The sequence below is a fragment of the Mobula birostris genome, chromosome 28, assembly GCF_030028105.1.
Source record: "Mobula birostris isolate sMobBir1 chromosome 28, sMobBir1.hap1, whole genome shotgun sequence".
Taxonomy (NCBI): Eukaryota; Metazoa; Chordata; class Chondrichthyes; order Myliobatiformes; family Myliobatidae; genus Mobula; species Mobula birostris.
In genome coordinates this window covers 39,054,009-39,072,828 of record NC_092397.1, presented here as the reverse complement: position 1 = coordinate 39,072,828, position 18,820 = coordinate 39,054,009, and the positions used below count along the sequence as shown (strand labels likewise).

The window sequence follows — 18,820 nt, the reverse complement described above, 5'->3', positions numbered from 1 at the left end:
ACACTTCGGCCCTCACCCCATCCTCCCCCAACCACAACAGGGACAGAGTTCCCCTTGTCCTCACCTACCACCCCACCAGCCTCCGGATCCAGCACATTATCCTCCGCAACTTCCGCCACCTTCAACAGGACCCCACCACTAAGCACATCTTTCCCTCTCCACCCCTCTCTGCTTTCCGCAGGGATCGGTCCCTCCGCGACTCCCTTATCCACACGTCCCTCCACACGGATCTCCCGCCCGACACTTATCCCTGTAAGTGTAAGGGCTACACCTGTCCCTACACCTCCTCTCTTGCAACCATTTAGGGCCCCAAACAGTCCTTCCAGGTGAGACAACACTTCACTTGTTAGTCTGTTGGGGTCATCTATTGCATCCGGTGCTCCCGGTGTGGCCTCCTCTACATCGGTGAAACCCGACACAGATTGGGGGCCCCCTCACCCAGCTCTCTCATTGTTCCGCCTCCTTCTTCTATTACCCATTGTTTTCAGGGCTATGACGTCCCTGCTTCCCCTCCCCCACCCCTTTGTCCTTCAAATTACTGGTCTATCAGTTGACGCTACAAGCATTCTTCAAATCCTTCCCCATCTCTCATTCTTCAGTCCTGACGAAGGGTTCCGGCCCGAAACGTCCACCCATCGTTTCTGACTGATGCTGCCCGACCTGCTGAGTTCATCCAGCGTACTGAACGTGTTGCTTTGATCTTTTACAGCATCTGCAGATTATTTTGTGTCCTCAATATTTATTGCTTATTTATTTATCATTATTGCTTCTTTCTTTTTATATTTGCCCAGTTTGTTATCTTGTGCACACAGTTGGTGCGGTCTTTCACTGATTCTGTTATGATTATTATTCCATAGATTTATTGAGTATGCCCACAAGAAAATGAATCTCGGTTGTACATGGTGACATATATACACTTAAATACATTTAATAATAATAATAGTAGTAATAATAATAAATATTGATTCCAACCACAAAATTCTTTCGTTACAGCAACAGCATTAAAAAACACACTTAGCAGTGTGTGTGTGTGAGTGTGTGTGTGTGAGTGTGTGTGAGCGTGTGTTTGTGTGTGTGTGTGAGCGTGTGTGTGAGCGTGTGTGTATGTGTGTGTGTGTGTGCGCGCGTGTGTGTGTGTGTGAGCGTGTGTGTGTGTGTGTGTGTGTGTGTGTGTGTGTGTGCGCGTGTGTGAGTGTGTGTGAGCGTGTGTGTGTGTGAGCATGTGTGTGTGTGTGTGCGCGCGTGTGTGTGTGTGTGTGAGAGCGTGTGTGTGTGTGTGTGTGTGTGTGTGTGTGTGTGTGTGTGTGTGTGTGTGTGAGTGTGTGTGTGTGTGTGTGTGTGTGAGCATGTGAGTGTGGCCTCCGTCGGTCGTGGTCGACCATGGGTACTGCGCCTCTGGTAGTCACTGGTTATGGCCTCTCTAGGGCACAAGCCAGGGCAGAGTTGATATGGAGATCCGTCTGTTGCCCATGCAGTGGGACCCCGCTCTCCGTGCTGATGACAGGCCCAAAGGAACGACGAGAGTCAGTACAGTTTGGTCCCAGCAGCATCGCAGGAGTTGCCGCTTCGGTGCTGGGTACAGCAGTCAGCCGCCTTCGGGACCCTGACTCCGGATTTTCCTTGGGGTTTACTCCCAAAGCCTTTCCCGTGAGCGGGTATAGCCGCAAGGCAGCGGAGGTTTGAAATCGGAGTTTCCCTCTCCTAGATGAGCTGCCATCTGTGGTTAACGAGCCCCATCTGCCCGGAGCACCAGTGGCCCGCCTTTGCCCCTTCTCCTGTCAGTGAGAGCAGCTCCGCCGGGCCTGAGAACTGTGCCACATGTGAAGGCCAGGAGCTGGACTTGGTTGTCAGAGGCTGTTTGAGATGCACGCCATGAAGAGCATTTATTTAGCAGTGGGAGCTCGTCCCCACTACCACCCTTCGGCTATGACTACCTCTGGAGCCTTAGCAGTGTGCAGACTTTAATAATAACATACACAACGCACAATAAGTATTTATCTGTGTATAATGTATGAAATAATAAAACAGCCTCTATTGTACTATGTTGTGTGTTCTCCTGTCGCACGGACATGAACTGTTGTCTATGCGTATTGCATTTGGAAGGAAGGATTTTCTGTAATTATTCTTGTGAATGGGGAGCTGAATGAGCCTGTTTGAAAGGGTTATTCAGAAGGTCATGGAGAGGATGTACCAGATTGTCCTTAACAGATAACATTTTGATTAGTGACCTCCTCTCCATCACTAACTCAAAGAGTCCGGGTTGTAACCAAGGCCGGATCCAGCCTTTTTGATGAGTTTATTTAGTCTTTTTGCATCACCAGCACTGATGCTGCTCCCCCAACATAAACAGCAAAGGCGACTGCACTCGCTACAACCGAGCAGTACTTTGTACTTCGAACTTTAATGAACTTTCCTGCTGGACCAACGACAGAGCCTCTGAAATAATAACACCACGGAATTTAAAGTCACACCATTGATCCTCCCGATGTGGACTGGTTCAGGGACCACTAGCTCCCTCCTCTTGAAGTCTACAATCAGCTCCTTGGTTGTTGTTACGACACCACTCAGGCAGATTTTCAAGCTCCGTCCTGTATGCTGATTCAACACCACTTTTCATCTGTTACGTACCCCGTAATGGGTTAAAGAACCAGCAGAAAAGGAAAACACCTTAGAGTCTGGTATTGCTATTAACTAAAGCTCATTTATTAGTACTGTGACGAGAATACACATAAATTAAGATGTTTGCTGGCCTGGGCTAGCACCAGTGGCATCGGCAGTTGGTCTGCCACCTGTCCTCGGGGGAGGGAGAGATAAGGAACAATGAAGCAGCATGTGGAGATGTTAATGAAGGAGCCATCAGTCTGGGTATTGCCAAGATCGGCTCCCCCTTTGAACCCTGAACTGTTTGAAGTGATGGACAGGCGATCTGGAGATGTGTAATGAAGGGACGGGAGAGAGAGCTGTCTGGAGCGGCTCCCCCTTTGAACCCTGAACTGTTTGAAGTGATGGACAGGCGATACCCCAGCAGGGGGATAAAAAGAGACAGGTTCGCTAAGGCAGGACACACACGACACTCGAGGTAACGAGACCCTGGAAGCGGTGCGCCTCTCACGAGTCGGTGGGAAGTACCGGACAACGCACAGGGTGGAAAGGTACGATCAGCGGGAACCCGGTGTGTGTCCGCCCTCGCTTGGGTGCGGGGTTCACTGCAGAGGATCGACCGCATCTGGAGGAGGGGTCACAGTCGGTGACCTCAGGTGACATCACAAAGGACCCGCCCGAAAGCTGCTTGTGAGCAATATCGCTGGTCTGTGAGTGGAAGCTGTGTCTGAATGATCAGTCGTTCCCGTTCTCTCTCTCTCTCTCTCTCTCCCCAACGTTGTCCATCGCCATGGCAACGATTACTGCGAACTGAACTAAATTGGACTGAACTTTGTGTCACTTTGAAATTGGTCATTTACCCCTAGACAACGATAGAGCTTGATTGATCCTGTTATCTTAATTCTGTGCACATGTGTGGTTATCATTGCTGAACTGTTGCATTTATTATCCTTTCGATTACTGTGTTGCTTGTTTCTTTAATAAAACTTTCTTAGTTCTAGTAATCCAGACTCCAACTGAGTGATCCATTTCTGCTGGTTTGGCAACCCAGTTACGGGGTACATAACAGTAACTATGCAATACATAATATAAATTCAGGTATATCAAACAGGTTAGCAAACATGCATATATAAGTGTGGAAAGATACAAAATTCCCTAAAAGTGTCGTCACAGGTAGATAGGGTCATAAAGAGAGCTTTTGGTACATTGGCCTTTATTAATCGAAGTATTGAGTATAAGAGCTGGAATGTTATGGTGAGGTTGTATAAGGCATTGGTGAGGCCGAATCTGGAGTATTGTGTTCAGTTTTGGTCACCAAATTACAGGAAGGATATAAATAAGGTTGAAAGAGTGCAGAGAAGGTTTACAAGGATGTTGCCGGGACTTGAGAAACTCAGTTACAGAGAAAGGTTGAATAGGTTAGGACTTTTTTCCCTGGAGCATAGAAGAATGAGGGGAGATTTGATAGAGGTATATAAAATTATGATGGGTATAGATAGAGTGAATGCAAGCAGGCTTTTTCCACTGAGGCAAGGGGAGAAAAAAACCAGAGGACATGGGTTAAGGGTGAGGGGGGAAAAGTTTAAAGGGAACATTAGGGGGGGCTTCTTCACACAGAGAGTGGTGGGAGTATGGAATGAGCTGCCAGACGAGGTGGTAAATGTGGGTTCTTTTTTAACATTTAAGAATAAATTGGACAGATACATGGATGGGAGGTGTATGGAGGGATATGGTCCGTGTGCAGGTCAGTGGGACTAGGCAGAAAATGGTTCAGCACAGCCAAGAAGGGCCAAAAGGCCTGTTTCTGTGCTGTAGTTTTTCTATGGTTTCTAATATATAAAAACCAAGCTTCTTCAAGCTTAGGAGGTAAATGGATACAGTTTTACAATGATGGGTAAAGTTTAGTTTGTGGTATTTAGTTGAGTAGTGATGGAGAGAGAGAGAGGTGTTTAGTTCTTCAGGTGAGTTGATGCCGTCGATTCTTCGTTGTCCTCCAAAATCCTTTAGAAGTCACCGAATGTGACCATACCAAGGAGACCGTCTTCTGTGGGTGAGCTATCAACCCAGGCGAGGGTTGGACACACTAATAACTTCACACCGGTCACACCTTTTCCACACTGCGAGAGCCACTGATCGATCCTCCAGAAACCTACCTTTCTGTGGGCACAACCAAGCTCATCCAGTGTCCAAAATCATGTGTGTCTAACAGCCAACTGACCTTCTATTTATCTCAGCATGCTGAACACCGGCTGTCCATCAAGTAGCTCCTCCCTTCTCTCTCTGTAGGAACTCAGAATCTGGCAGTGTCCTTGCAGAAATCCCAAACAAACTGTGAGCAGTCTTCGTCTCTCTCTCAGCTGCACGCTCTCTCTCTCTTTTTAAAGGCACAGTCCATAAGGGATAATTCAGGATCCCGTCACAGATCCAGCCATCAACGGTGGTGTCATCAGCAAACTTAAACATGGCACTGGAACTGTGCTTAGCGTCAGCCATGAGTGCCTGGCGAGTAGAGCAGGGGACTTTGGTGCACCTGTGCTGATGGGCATTGTGGAGGCAACGTTGCTGCCAATTCAAGCTGACTGAAGTCTGCGAGTGAGCAAATCCAGGATCCAGATGCACAAGGGGGCGTTGAGGCCCAGGTCTTGGAGCTTATTGATTCGCTTTGAGGGGATGATGGTGTTAAATGCCAAGCTGTAGTCGATAAAGAGCGACTGATGTATGTGCCTTGCTGTCCAGATGTTCCAGGATTGAGTGAAGAGCCAATGAAATGGCAGCTGCTGTGGACCTGTTATGCCAGTAGGCAAACTGGACTGAACCCAAGTCACCTCAGGCTGGAGTTGATATGTTTCATTTCCAGCCTCTCAAAACACTTCATCTCTGTGGATGTAGGTGTTACTGGATGATAATCATTGAAGCAGGTCACCACGGTCTTCTTGGGCGCTGGTGTAATTGAATCCTGCCGAAGCGAGAGGGTAAAGATCTCAGTGAACACTCCAGCCAGTTGATCAGCACAGCTCCTGATCTGGGCCGGATGCTTTCCGTGGGGGTCACCCCAGGGTGCTCTCAGAGACCGAAATCGCAGGGTCATCGGGGCTGTGGGAGTTCGTGAAGGTGCCTCCATGTTTTGATGGTCAAAGTGGAGGCAGCGAGCTCCATACCCTGCCAAGGCTACTGAGCGTCCTTCAGTGACTCAAGTTTAGTCTGGAATCGCCATTTCTGCATGTTGTCTACTTGAACTGGTCTCAGTAGATTGGTTCGCCCTGGGCTTCTGATTAGGGAAGACTCTGAGTCATTTTGTGGGGACACACTTGTCTACAACAAACTTTATAAAGTCCACGACAACCGTGATGTTTTCGTTCAGATCCTCCGATGAGACCTTGAGCACAGCTCAGTCCTCTGACTGAAAGCAATCCCGTAGCTGTTCCTCCGCCTCCCGTGACCACCTCTGTTGTCCTCATCTCTGGAGACTTGTTCTTTATCCTCCGTCTGTATGCAGGGACCGGCAGGACACCCAGGTGATCAGAGTTCCCGAAATGTGGTCGAGGGAGCGAGTGGTAGGCAGATGTTGACCTGGAGATGGAGTTATTTGAATAAGTAGTAGGTTAATTGGTCCCATGGGTGTAAATGGGCAGTACGGGCTCGTTGGGCCGAAGGGCCCGTTACCATGCCGGATCTCTCAGCAAAAATAAGTAGTGGCCACCAGCTCGAAGCTCTGGACTCTCTATCTCCCCCCACAGATGCTGCCTGACCTGCTGAGTTTCTCCAACTCTTCATCTCTTTCACCCTTTGACATCAATCAGCTCCACCCACTCAGTCAAAAAGTTCAAAGTAAATTTATTATCAAAGTACATGTATGTCACAATACACAAACCTGAGATACCAGGTATACTCAACAAACCCGTAATAGGATAATAATAACCATAAATAGAATCCATGAACGACCGCTCAACTTGGGCGTTCAACCAGCGTGCAGAAGACAACAAACTGCAAGTACAAACAGAATTAAATAATAATAATAAATAAATAAGCAATAAATATTTAGAACATGTGATGAAGAGTCTTTGAAAGTCCTCGAGTGAAGTTATCCCTGTTGGTTCTAGAGCCAGGTGGTCGCTGGGCAGTAACAGTAAACTGCAGGAAGTTGTAAACTCAGTCAGCTCCATCATGGGCACCAGCCTCCCCAGCATCCAGGACGTCTTCAAAAAGGAGGCATCCGTCATTAAGGACCCCCATCACCCAGGACGTGCCCTCTTCTCATTGTTACCATCAGGGAGGGGGTACAGGAGCCTGAAGACACACACTCAGTGATTCAGGAACAGCTTCTTCCCCTCTGCCGTCAGATACCTGAATGGACATTGGACCCATGAACACCACCTCACTACTTTTTTTCTCTTTTTGCACTATTTATTTAGTTTAGTTTTATATATAAATACAGTCCTGTGTAAAAGTCTTAGGTACATATATACAGCTCAGGTGCCTAAGACTTTTGCACAGTCCTGTAGTAATTTTATGTATTGCCGTGAAAAAAAAACCACATTTCATGGCATATGTGAGTGATGATAAACCTGATTCTGATATAAGACCATAAGACCATAGGATACAGGAGCAGAAGTAGGCCATTCGGCCCATCAAGCCTGCTCCGCCATTCAATCATGGGCCGATCCAATTCTTCCCGTCATCCCCACTCCCCTGCTTTCTCCCCACACTCTTTGATGCCCTGGCTAATCGAGAATCTATCTATCTCTGCCTTAAATGTACCCAATGACGTGGCCTCCACAGCTACTCGTGGCTACAAATTCCACAGATTTACCACCCTCTGACTAAAGTAATTTCTCCGCATCTCTGCTCTAAATGGACGTCCTACAATCCTGAAGTTTTGCCATATCTAATCTGTTCAGCCTTTTAATATTTGGAATGTTTCTATGAGATCCCCCCTCATCCTCCTGAACTCCAGGGAATACAGCCCAACAGCTGCCAGACGTTCCTCACACAGTAACCCTTTCATTCCTGCAATCACTCTCATGAATCTCCAATGTCAATATATCCTTTTTAAAATAAGGAGCCCAAATCTGCACACAATACTCCAACTGTGGACTCACAAGTGCCTCATAGAGCCTCAACATCACACCCCTGCTCTTATATTCTATACCTCCAGAAATGAATGCCAATGTTGCATTCGCCTTCTTCACAACCGACTCAACCTGGAGGTTAATCTTTAGGCTATCCTGCACAAGGACTCCCAAGTCCCTTTGCATCTCTACATTTTGAATTCTCTCCCCACCTGAATAATAGTCCACCCGTTTATTTCTTCCACCAAAGTGCGTGACTATACGCTTTCCAACATTGCATTTCATTTGCCACTCCTTTGCCCATTCCCCTGAACTATCTAAGTCTCTCGGCAGGCTCTCTGTTTCCTCAACACAACCCGCTCCTCCACCTATCTTTGTATCATTAGCAAATTTAGCCACAAATCCATTAATCCCATAGTCCAAATCATTGACATACATTGTAAAAAGCAACGGTCCCAACACCGACCCCTGTGGAACTCCACTGGTAACCGGCAGCCAGCCAGAATAGATCCCTTTATTCCCACTCTCCGCTTCCTGCAGACCAGCCAATGCTCCACCTATGCTAGTAACCATAATGGTCTCTATTGTGGACTGAGAGTGGGAAGGGGGCAGGGAGAGGGGAATCATGGTTGGGAAAAGGGGAAGGGAGAGGGGAGGGAGCGGGAAGCACCAGAGAGACATTCTGTATTGATCAATAAACCAATTGTTTGGAATCAAATGACTTTGCCGGGTGTCTCAGGGCTGGGTGTGTCTGTACCCGCCAGATTTACAAACTCACTCTTCACTCTGTGATGATAAACATACTGTCTCTTCAAAGAATTCACTCAAATATTGGGTTGGCAAGTTTGCAGACGACACAAAGGTTGGTGGTGTTGTAGATAGTGTAGAGGATTGTCAAAGATTGCAGAGAGACATTGATAGGATGCAGAAGTGGGCTGAGAAGTGGCAGATGGAGTTCAACCCGAAGAAGTGTGAGGTGGTACACTTTGGAAGGACAAACTCCAAGGCAGAGTACAAAGTAAATGGCAGAATACTTGGTAGTGTGGAGGAGCAGAGGGATCTCAGGGTATATGTCCACAGATCCCTGAAAGTTGCCTCACAGGTAGATAGGGTAGTTAAGAAAGCTTATGGAGTGTTGGCTTTCATAAGTCGAGGGATGGAGTTTAAGAGTCACGATGCAATGATGCAGCTCTATAAAACTCTGGTTAGGCCACACTTGGAGTACTGTGTCCAGTTCTGGTCACCTCACTGTAGGAAGGATGTGGAAGCATTGGAAAGGGTACAGAGGAGATTTCCAAGGATCTGCCTGGTTTAGAGAGTATGCATTATGATCAGAGATTAAGGGAGCTAGGGCTTTACTCTTTGGAGAGAAGGAGGATGAGAGGAGACATGATAGAGGTGTACAAGATATTAAGAGGAATAGATAGAGTGGATAGCCAGCGCCTCTTCCTCAGGGCACCACTGCTCAATACAAGAGGACATGGCTTTAAGGTAAGGGGTGGGAAGTTCAGGGGGGATATTAGAAGAAGGTTCTTTTACTCAGAGAGTGGTTGGTGCATGGAATGCACTGCCTGAGTTAGTGGTGGAGGCAGATACACTAGTGAAGTTTAAGAGACTACTAGACAGGTATATGGAGGAATTTAAGGTGGGGGGTTATATGGAGGGCAGGGTTTGAGAGTTGGCACAACATTGTGGGCCGAAGGGCCTGTACTGTGCTGTACTATTCTATGTTCTATTCAAAGCAAGTTTAATTTCAAAGTTCATATATGTCCCCGTAGGCTACACCGAGATTCAGTTTCTTGCAGGCATTCACAGAAGAAAGAAATTCGATTGAATCAATGAAAAACTACACACAAAGTCTGACAAACAACCAACATGCAGAAGAAGATAAATTATACAAATACAAAAAAAATATTATAAATAAATAATACTGAGATAACCATATAACAATTACAGCATGGAAACAGGCCATCTCGGCCCTTCTAGTCCGTGCCAAAATCTTACTCTCACCTAGTCCCACCGACCTGCACTCAGCCCATAACCCTCCATTCCTTTCCTGTCCATGTATCTATCCAATTTAACTTTAAACGACAACATGAACCTGCCTCAACCACTTCTGCTGGAAGCTCGTTCCACACAGCTACCACTCTCTGAGTAAAGAAGTTCCCCCTCATGTTACCCCTAAACTTTTGCCCTTTAACTCTCAAATCATGTCCTCTTGTTTGAATCTCCCCCACTCTCAATGGAAAAAGCCTATCCATGTCAACTCTATCAATCCCCCTCATAATTTTAAACACCTCTATCAAGTCCCCCCTCAACCTTCTACGCTCCAAAGAATAAAGACCTAACTTGTTCAACCTTTCTCTGTAATTTAGGAGATGAAACCCAGGCAACATTTTAGTAAATCTCCTCTGTACTCTTTCAATTTTATTGACATCTTTCCTACAATTTGGTGACCAGAACTGTACACAATACTCCAGATTTGACTTTGATGAGTTGTAGATTTGGGTTGTAGAGTTGTAGAGTCGTAGAGTCTTTGAAAGTTGTAGAGTCGCAGAGTCCTTGAAAGTGAGCCTGTTAGTAGTGTAATCAGTTCAGAGTTGAGGTGAGTGAAGTTATCCTCACTGGTTCAGGAGCCTGAAGGTTGAGGGGTAATAACTGTTCCTGAACCTGGTGGTGTGGGACCCAAGGCTCCTGTACCTCCTTCCCGATGGAATCAGTTCAGAGTTGAGGTTATCCTCACTGGTTCAGGAGCCTGATGGTTGAGGGGTAATAACTGTTCCTGAACCTGGTGGTGTGGGACCTGAGGCTCCTGTACCTCCTTCCTGATGGAATCAGTTCAGAGTTGAGGTTATCTTCACTGGTTCAGGAGCCTGATGGTTGAGGGGTGATAACTGTTCCTGAACCTGGTGGTGTGGGACCTGTACCTCCTTCCATTGCCACTCTGGGGAAAGTTGTCTCCACACCAGGTTAGTTAAAGATGACTTAGCCTTTTAAAATAAATGTCGATCTGGAAGGCATGGGTAGACTTAACAATACATTTACGCCCTCCTTTCAAATCTCACCTTCTGCACTAGGGAACTGGAAAGAGTTCTGAATTGCAGTGTTGTAAATCAAATAGCAGGGGGCAAAGTTAACAGAACGAACGTGATAACATATCGTTTCAGGAAGAGATAAAGAGCATTTCTTTAAAAATAAATCAGCTGATAAGGCTGGGAGCTGCCAAAATAGCAGGGAGGAGGTTAAGTATTCGAATTTATGTACCGTTTGGAAGAAAGAGTGAACATAAAAATAAAATTCACATGGGAGCCATTACCAAGACGTGGCTGCCTTTGTGGGACCTCAATATTGAGGTGACCACATCACAGGCATGAGGGGCCAATCCAGAGGAAATTGATGAATATTGACACTCAATATCAGTAAGACGAAAGAGCTGATTGTGGAGTTCAGGAAGGGTAAGATGAAGGAACACATACCAATCCTCATAGAGGGATCAGAAGTGGAGAGAGTGAGCAATTTCAAGTTCCTGGGTGTCAAGATCTCTGAGGATCTAACCTGGTCCCAACGTATCGATGTAGTTATAAAGAAGGCAAGACAGCGGCTATACTTTATAGGAGTTTGAAGAGATTTGGTATGTCACCTAAAACACTCAAAACTTCCACTACCATGGAGAGCATTGTGAAAGACTGCCTCACTGTCTGGTAAGGAGTGGGGGGGGGGGGGGGCAGGGGGGGGGCTACTGCACAAGGACAAAAGAAACTACAGAAAGTTGTAAATTAGTCAACTCCATCATGGGTACCAGCCTCTGTAGTACCCAAGACCTCTTCAAAGGATCGATATCTCAGAAAGGTGGCATCCATCACTAAGGACCCCCACCACCCAGGACATGCCCTCTTCTCATTGCTACCTTCAGGAACCTGAAGATATGCACTGAGTGATTCAGGAACAGCTTTTTCCCCTCTGCCATCCAAGTTTCTGAATGGAAATTGAACCCTTGGACACTACGTCACTTTTTAAAAATATAAATTATTTATGTTTCTTCACGATTTTTAATCTATTCAATATACGTATACTGTAATTGATTTGCTTATTTGTTTATTATTATTGTTCCTTCTATATTATGTATTGCATTGAACTATTGCTGCTAAGTTAACACATTTCACAACATATGCGGGTGATAATAAACCTGGTTCTGTTATAGCCAGAGGCTAAAGAATGAAGCTCTGGAAATAAAACAATAAAGGGGCGGTCACGGGAGTCAGAGGAACGGCTACAAGCTTGCTTTGAGTCACTGGACTTGGCCATGTTCAGGGGCTCAGCGGAGGATCTGAATGAACACACCACGGACATCACAGACTTTATAAAAAAACCAGACAGTGATGCAGCCTGTCAGAATGCTCTCCACAGTACAACTATAGACGTTTTTGAGTGTATTTGTTGACATTCTCTTCAAACTCTTAATGAAGCATAGATGCTGTCTTGCCTTCTTTATACCTGCATTGATATGTTGGGACCAGGTTAGATCCTCAGAGACCTTGACACCCAGGAACTTGAAACTGCTCACTCTCTCCACTTCTGATCCCTCTGTGAGGATAAGCCAAGTGGTCAGATTTCCTGAAGTGCATCCTAGGCTCGGAACAGCAGGCATTCCTAATCGTAGTATAGCAGAGGTCGAGTGTGCTGAGACATCCTGGAGCTGCAGGTTATATGCTGATGATAATTGGGCAGAGATTTGTTCAAACAAGCATGACTGAAGTCCCCAGCTATGATTTGAAATGTGTTGGGGTGAACTGTTTCTTGGCAGGTGATGGCAGCATCCTACATAGCGAGTGCCCGATTCGGGCGGCATGTAAACTACAGTCAGGATCACGGAGAGCAGTCAGCACATAATCGTTAGACGTCCCAGGTCGGGGGAACAAGAGTGCAGCAAATACGCCATGTCTGAGCCCAACAAAGAACTCAGACCCCCACCTTTTGTCTTTTCTGAATCAGACGTCTGGTTCATCCAATGTACAGTATCGAGAAGCCTTTGGGTCTTCAGAGTGAGCCTTGTCTCTGTGAAACACGGAACACAGCAATTCCTCATTTCCCTCAAGTACAGCAATCTTGCCCTAAGTTCCTCAATCTTGTTCTCCAGTGACAGTACAAGATACTGGGTGGGGGGAGCTCCATTCTCCGGCTTTTCAGCCTGGCCGTATGCCCACCCCTCCTCTGGCCATGGTGAGTTATCCTCGTCCACTTAAAGGTGTCATACTGGCGTGCATGACAGTTAAGACTGCCAGGTCCTTCAGAAGAACATGAAATCACTCATTCATTAAAATGGTTCAAAAGTACGTAGCTTAAAGGGAAATTCCAGGCTGCAGATTGCAGTGACTCAGTTCAAACGAGGTACTTTTGGAAGTTTTGGGAGAAGCCCACAACACATTGCTGAGCTTCACGGGCACTAAACTGCTTCAAAGTCCATTCGATGACTCTGCCTCCAAGTTCCCTCGAGTCACCAGAGTGAGAATCAGGTTTAATATCACTGGCATAGGTTGTGCAATCTATTGCTATATGGCAGCAGTCTGTGATAACAAAAATTGTAATCAAGGTCTATACATACTAAAACAAAGTTCAATTAAATCATTGTTATTGCAAAAGGAGAGAGAAAAGTGGTGGGGTAGTGTCAATGGGTTCAATGTCCATTCAGAAATCTGATAGCAGAGGGCAAGAAGCTGTTCCTGAATCATTGAGTGTGTGTCTTCAGTCTCGTTTGAACATAGAACATAGAACATAGAACAGTACAGCACAGTACAGGCCCTTCAGCCCACAAAGTTGTGCCGACCCTCAAACACTGCCTTCCATATACCCCCCCACCTTAAATTCCTCCATATACCTGTCTAGTAGTCTCTTAAACTTCACTAGTGTATCTGCCTCCACCACTGACTCAGGCAGTGCATTCCACGCACCAACCACTCTCTGAGTAAAAAACCTTCCTCTAATATCCCCCTTGAACTTCCCACCCCTTACTTAAAGCCATGTCCTCTTGTATTGAGCAGTGGTGCCCTGGGGAAGAGGCGCTGGCTATCCACTCTATCTATTCCTCTTATTATCTTGTACACCTCTATCATGTCTCCTTTCATCCTCCTCTCCAAAGAGTAAAGCCCTAGCTCCCTTAATCTCTGATCATAATGCCTACTCCCTAAACCAGGCAGCATCCTGGTAAATCTCCTCTGTACCCTTTCCAATGCTTCCACATCCTTCCTATAGTGAGGTGACCAGAACTGGACACAGTACTCCAAGTGTGGCCTAACCAGAGTTTTATAGAGCTGCATCATTACATCGCGACTCTTAAACTCTATCTCACGACTTATGAAAGCTAACACCCCATAAGCTTTCTTAACTATCCTATGAGGCAACTTTCAGGGATCTGTGGACATGTACCCCCAGATCCCTCTGCTCCTCCACACTACCAAGTATCCTGCCATTTACTTTGTACTCTGCCTTGGAGTTTGTCCTTCCAAAGTGTATCACCTCACTTTTCTGGGTTGAACTCCATCTGCCACTTCTCAGACCACTTCTGCGTCCTATCAATGTCTGTCTGCAATCTTTGACAATCCTCTACACTACCTACAACACCACCAACCTTTGTGTCATCTGCAAACTTGCCAACCCACCCTTCTACCCCCACATCCAGGTCATTAATGAAAATCATGAAAAGTAGAAGTCCCAGAACAGATCATTGTGGGACACCAATAGTCACAATCCTCCAATCTGAATGTACTCCCTCCACCACAACCCTCTGCCTTCTGCAGGCAAGCCAATTCTGAATCCACCTGGCCAAACTTCCCTGGATCCCATGCCTTCTGACTTTCTGAATAAGCCTACCGTGTGGAACCTTGTCAAATGTCTTACTAAAATCCATATAGATCACATCCACTACACTACCCTCATCTATATGCCTGGTCACCTCCTCAAAGAACTCTATCAAGCTTGTTAGACATGATTTGCCCTTCACAAAGCCATGCTGACAGTCCCTGATCAGACCATGATTCTCTAAATGCCCATAGATCCTATCTCCAAGAATCTTTTCCAACAGCTTTCCCACCACAGATGTAAGGCTCACTGGTCTATAATTACCCGGACTATCCCTACTACCTTTTTAGAACAAGGGGACAACATTCGCCTCCCTCCAATCCTCCAGTACCATTCCTACGGACAACGAGGACGTAAAGATCCTAGCCAGAGGCTCAGCGATATCTTCCCTTGCCTCATGAAGCAGCCTGGGGAATATTCCGTCAGGCCCCGGGGACTTATCCGTCCTAATGTATTTTAACAACTCCAACACCTCCTCTCCCTTAATATCAACATGCTCCAGAACATCAACCTCACTCATGTTGTCCTCACCATCAAGTTCCCTCTCATTGGTGAATACCAAAGGGAAGTATTCATTGAGGACCTCACTCACTTCCACAGCCTCCAGGCACATCTTCCCACCTTTATCTCTAATCGGTCCTACCTTCACTCCTGTCATCCTTTTGTTCTTCACATAATCGAAGAATGCCTTGGGGTTTTCCTTTACCCTACTCGCCAAGGCCTTCTCATACCCTCTTCTTGCTCTTCTCAGCCTCTTCTTAAGCTCTTTTCTTGCTTCCCTATATTCCTCAATAGACCCATCTAATCCTTGCTTCCTAAACCTCATGTATGCTGCCTTCTTCCACTTGACTAGATTTTCCACCTCATTTGTCACCCATGATTCCTTCACCCTACCATTCTTTATCTTCCTCACCGGGACAAATTTATCCCCAACATCCTGCAAGAGATCCCTAAACATTGACCACATGTCCATAGTATATGCTTGGGCGTTGCCTTTCTGGGACATCGCTCCTTGAAGATGTCTTGGATACAGTGAAGGCTAGTGCCCAAGATGGAGCTAATTTTACAACTTCCTGTAGCTTCTTTTGATCCGATGTAGTGACCCCTTCCCACATCAGACGGAATTGCAGCCAGTTAGAATGCTCTCCACAGCACATCTGCCGAAGTTTTTGAGTAGAAGGTACAGGAGCCTCAGGGCTCACACCACCAGGTTCAAGACAGTTACTGCCCCTCAACCATCAGACTCTTGAACAAAAGGGGATAACTACTCTCATTTAAGGGCTCTTTTATCTTGTTATTTCATGCTCATTATTTATTGTTATTTATTTATTTATATCTGCATTTGCAGTTTGTTGTCCATTGATCCTGTTTACAGTTACTGTTCTATAGAATTGCTGAGCATCCCTGCAGAAGAAAGGATCTCAGGGTTGCATGTGGTGACTTGAATGTATTCTGATACTAAATTTTACTTTGAACTTTGATGAATACTGGTGTGTATCCCTCAACTTCCCTTTCTGAAGTCCACAGTCAGTCCTTTGGTTGATGTTGAGTTGCTGAGACACCACTCAACAAGCTGATCTATCTCACTCCTGTACGGCTGAAATTCTGTCAACAATGTGTACTCGGCAGATTTATAGATGGCATTTGAGCTGTGCCAAGCCACACAGCCATGGGTGTAGAGAGAGAGCAGAACAGTGAGATAAGCACACATCCCTGAGGTGTACCCTCTGTCCGAAGAAAGTCCTCTTCATCTCAGTACGAGGAGCATTTGATGGCCCTGGACTTGCTGGAGCTTAGGGGGGATCTCATTGAATACTGAAAGGCCGAAATAGAGTGGATGTGGAGAGGATGCTTCCTATGGTGGGGAGTCTAGGATCGAAGGGCACTGGTAGAGTGGATGTGGAGAGAATGCTTCCTATGGTGGGGAGTTTAGGATCGAAGGGCACTGGTAGAGTGGATGTGGAGAGGATGCTTCCTATGGTGGGGAGTCTAGGATCGAAGGGCACTGGTAGAGTGGATGTGGAGAGAATGCTTCCTATGGTGGGGAGTTTAGGATCGAAGGGCACTGGTAGAGTGGATGTGGAGAGGATGCTTCCCGGGAGGGGGGAGTCTAGGATCGAAGGGCACTGGTAGAGTGGATGTGGAGAGAATGCTTCCTATGGTGGGGAGTCTAGGATCGAAGGGCACTGGTAGAGTGGATGTGGAGAGGATGCTTCCTGGGAGGGGGGAGAAGATGGCGGCGCAACGACAGCGCGCACAGCCACTTTGGTGATGAATATCTGTTACCTGTCAAGTAGGGGACCGTGCACAATTCTGATTTGATGGAGACAGACGTGAGAGTACGGAGGAACATCTGGAAAACTTCTGAAATGTCCGCTTTGCTACCGCTGGTACTGTGTGTTAACCGGAATCTCCGGAGCTGAAGTCCCCGAAATCCTCGGCTTTGTGTGTTTCAGCGGCCGGGGAGAGGTAGAAGGCGCTCGGCAGAGGATGGCGTTCGGGAGGCTATATCGGAGAGGCTGCTCGGAAGCTCGGAGTTTTCGGACAGATGGACTCAGGGTCGGCTGGGGTCGGCTGCTTCCAAGGTATCGGCAAGTTGACGGTGCCTGGAGGTTTATGGCAGGGAGTTTCTCCCTTTTGCTGCCTGCTATCGGGGACTCGGGAGTCGATCAACCTGGGGACTTTGAGACTTTATTTACCGTGCCCATGGTCTGTTCTTTATCAAATTATGGTATTGCTTTGCACTGCTGTAACTATATGTTATAATTATGTGGTTCTGTCAGTGTTAGTGTTTGGTCTGTCCTGTTTTCTGTGATATCACTCTGGAGAAACATCGTATCATTTCTTAATGCATGTATGCATTTCTAGATGACAATAAAAGAGGACTGAGTGTTCTCATAATCTATAGTGGGGGAGTCTAGGACCAGAGGGCACAGATAGAGTGAATGTGGAGAGGATGTTTCCTATATGAAAAGACTGGGTTTTCTTTCCTCTCCATCGATGCTACCTAACCCGTTGAGTTGGCTGAATTAGAAAGGTCGAGTACAGACCCAATCAAAGTGGCAGGACCCAGGCCCGAGAACGTATCAACGCGTCAGGGCCCAGGTCTGAGACCGAGGAACAACAGAATGTTTGGCTGATTGAAAAGGTCAGGGTGTCGGGGGCAGAGGCGAGGTGAGGTTTACCCGTCTCTCCATTGAACTTAGACTGTGACCTGCAACTGACGATTCCTGGATCGGTTGCGGTGAAGACTGACTCCATGGCTGTGGGCTTGTGAACTTCAGTTCCACAGAGCCTGACCTCAACATCACCAAGGCTGTCTGGGATTACCTGGAAACACAGAGGCAAGTGAGACAGCCGAAGTCTGTAGAACTGTGGCAAGTTCTCCAAGTTGCCCGGAACAACCTACCAGCCGATTTTGTTATAAAACTGCTTGAAGTGTGTCTAAGAGAACTGATGCAGTTTTAAGGGCAAAGGGATCTCACACCAATTATTGATTTTTACAATTACTGCTCTTTATAGTACATTTGTTGATATTTACAAAGTTTTCATTGTTTTTGAAAGCATCTTGGCTTTACAGAATTTTCTTACATGGAGTTAAGAATTTTGCATAGTAGTGTATCGATATATGAGGATGGCTAGAGAGCGACAGGTTACATATTTGAGTTAAGATAAATTCTGTATTGAGTTGGAGTTTAATATTTAGTTACTTAATTAAATGATTAAATTAATTAAGCTAATATTTCAATATCACAAATATATTGTTTGATTCAGCATTTATTCATTATGGATTATATGTGAATGGCATGCATCATTTTGTCACCATGTCACATGTGGGTGCCTCACTGTGAAAGCAAAGTCCACCCGTTATCCCCAGCTCTGTGTTTCTCTATTGAAGTTGCTAAACATAACAGTACAGAGCTTTGAACCTCAGCACATGAGAAATGCTGCCATGTTCACCCTCTGAAACCCTACCTAGATGTGAAATGCCCCCATTATCGCCCCACCTAACCACGCTCCTGGAACCCCAGCCTGACATCCCCTCACACTTCCTGGGTCGACCATCGTGTTTCAGTGTATTTTAATTCCAGGCCTGCTCAGCTCAGTTCAGCTTGTTGCTGCTCTCAGGCAGGTGACACAGGAGCCTGAAGATCCACACATCAGTATTCAAGAACATCTTCTTCCTCTTCCATCACCTTCAAAAGGCGATGCCTCCAAAAGGCAGCTTCCATTGTTAACGGCCCTACCACCCAGGACAGGCCCTCTTCTCATTGCTACCGTCAGGGAGGAGGTAC

General features: G+C 46.4%; 1 protein-coding gene across 1 annotated transcript in view; it reads right to left on the bottom strand.

Annotated features, from left to right (window-relative positions):
- Positions 1–18,590, bottom strand: part of naaladl1 (N-acetylated alpha-linked acidic dipeptidase like 1) — a 152,908-nt gene extending 134,318 nt beyond the window's left edge. The window contains exons 1-2 of the mRNA XM_072245914.1: positions 18,573–18,590; positions 17,751–17,855 (exon numbers count right to left, since the gene is read on the bottom strand). Of these exons, the coding sequence (XP_072102015.1) occupies positions 17,751–17,855; positions 18,573–18,590 (123 nt within the window). The remainder of the gene's footprint in view (positions 1–17,750; positions 17,856–18,572) is intronic.
- Between the last annotated feature and the right edge of the window lie 230 nt (positions 18,591–18,820).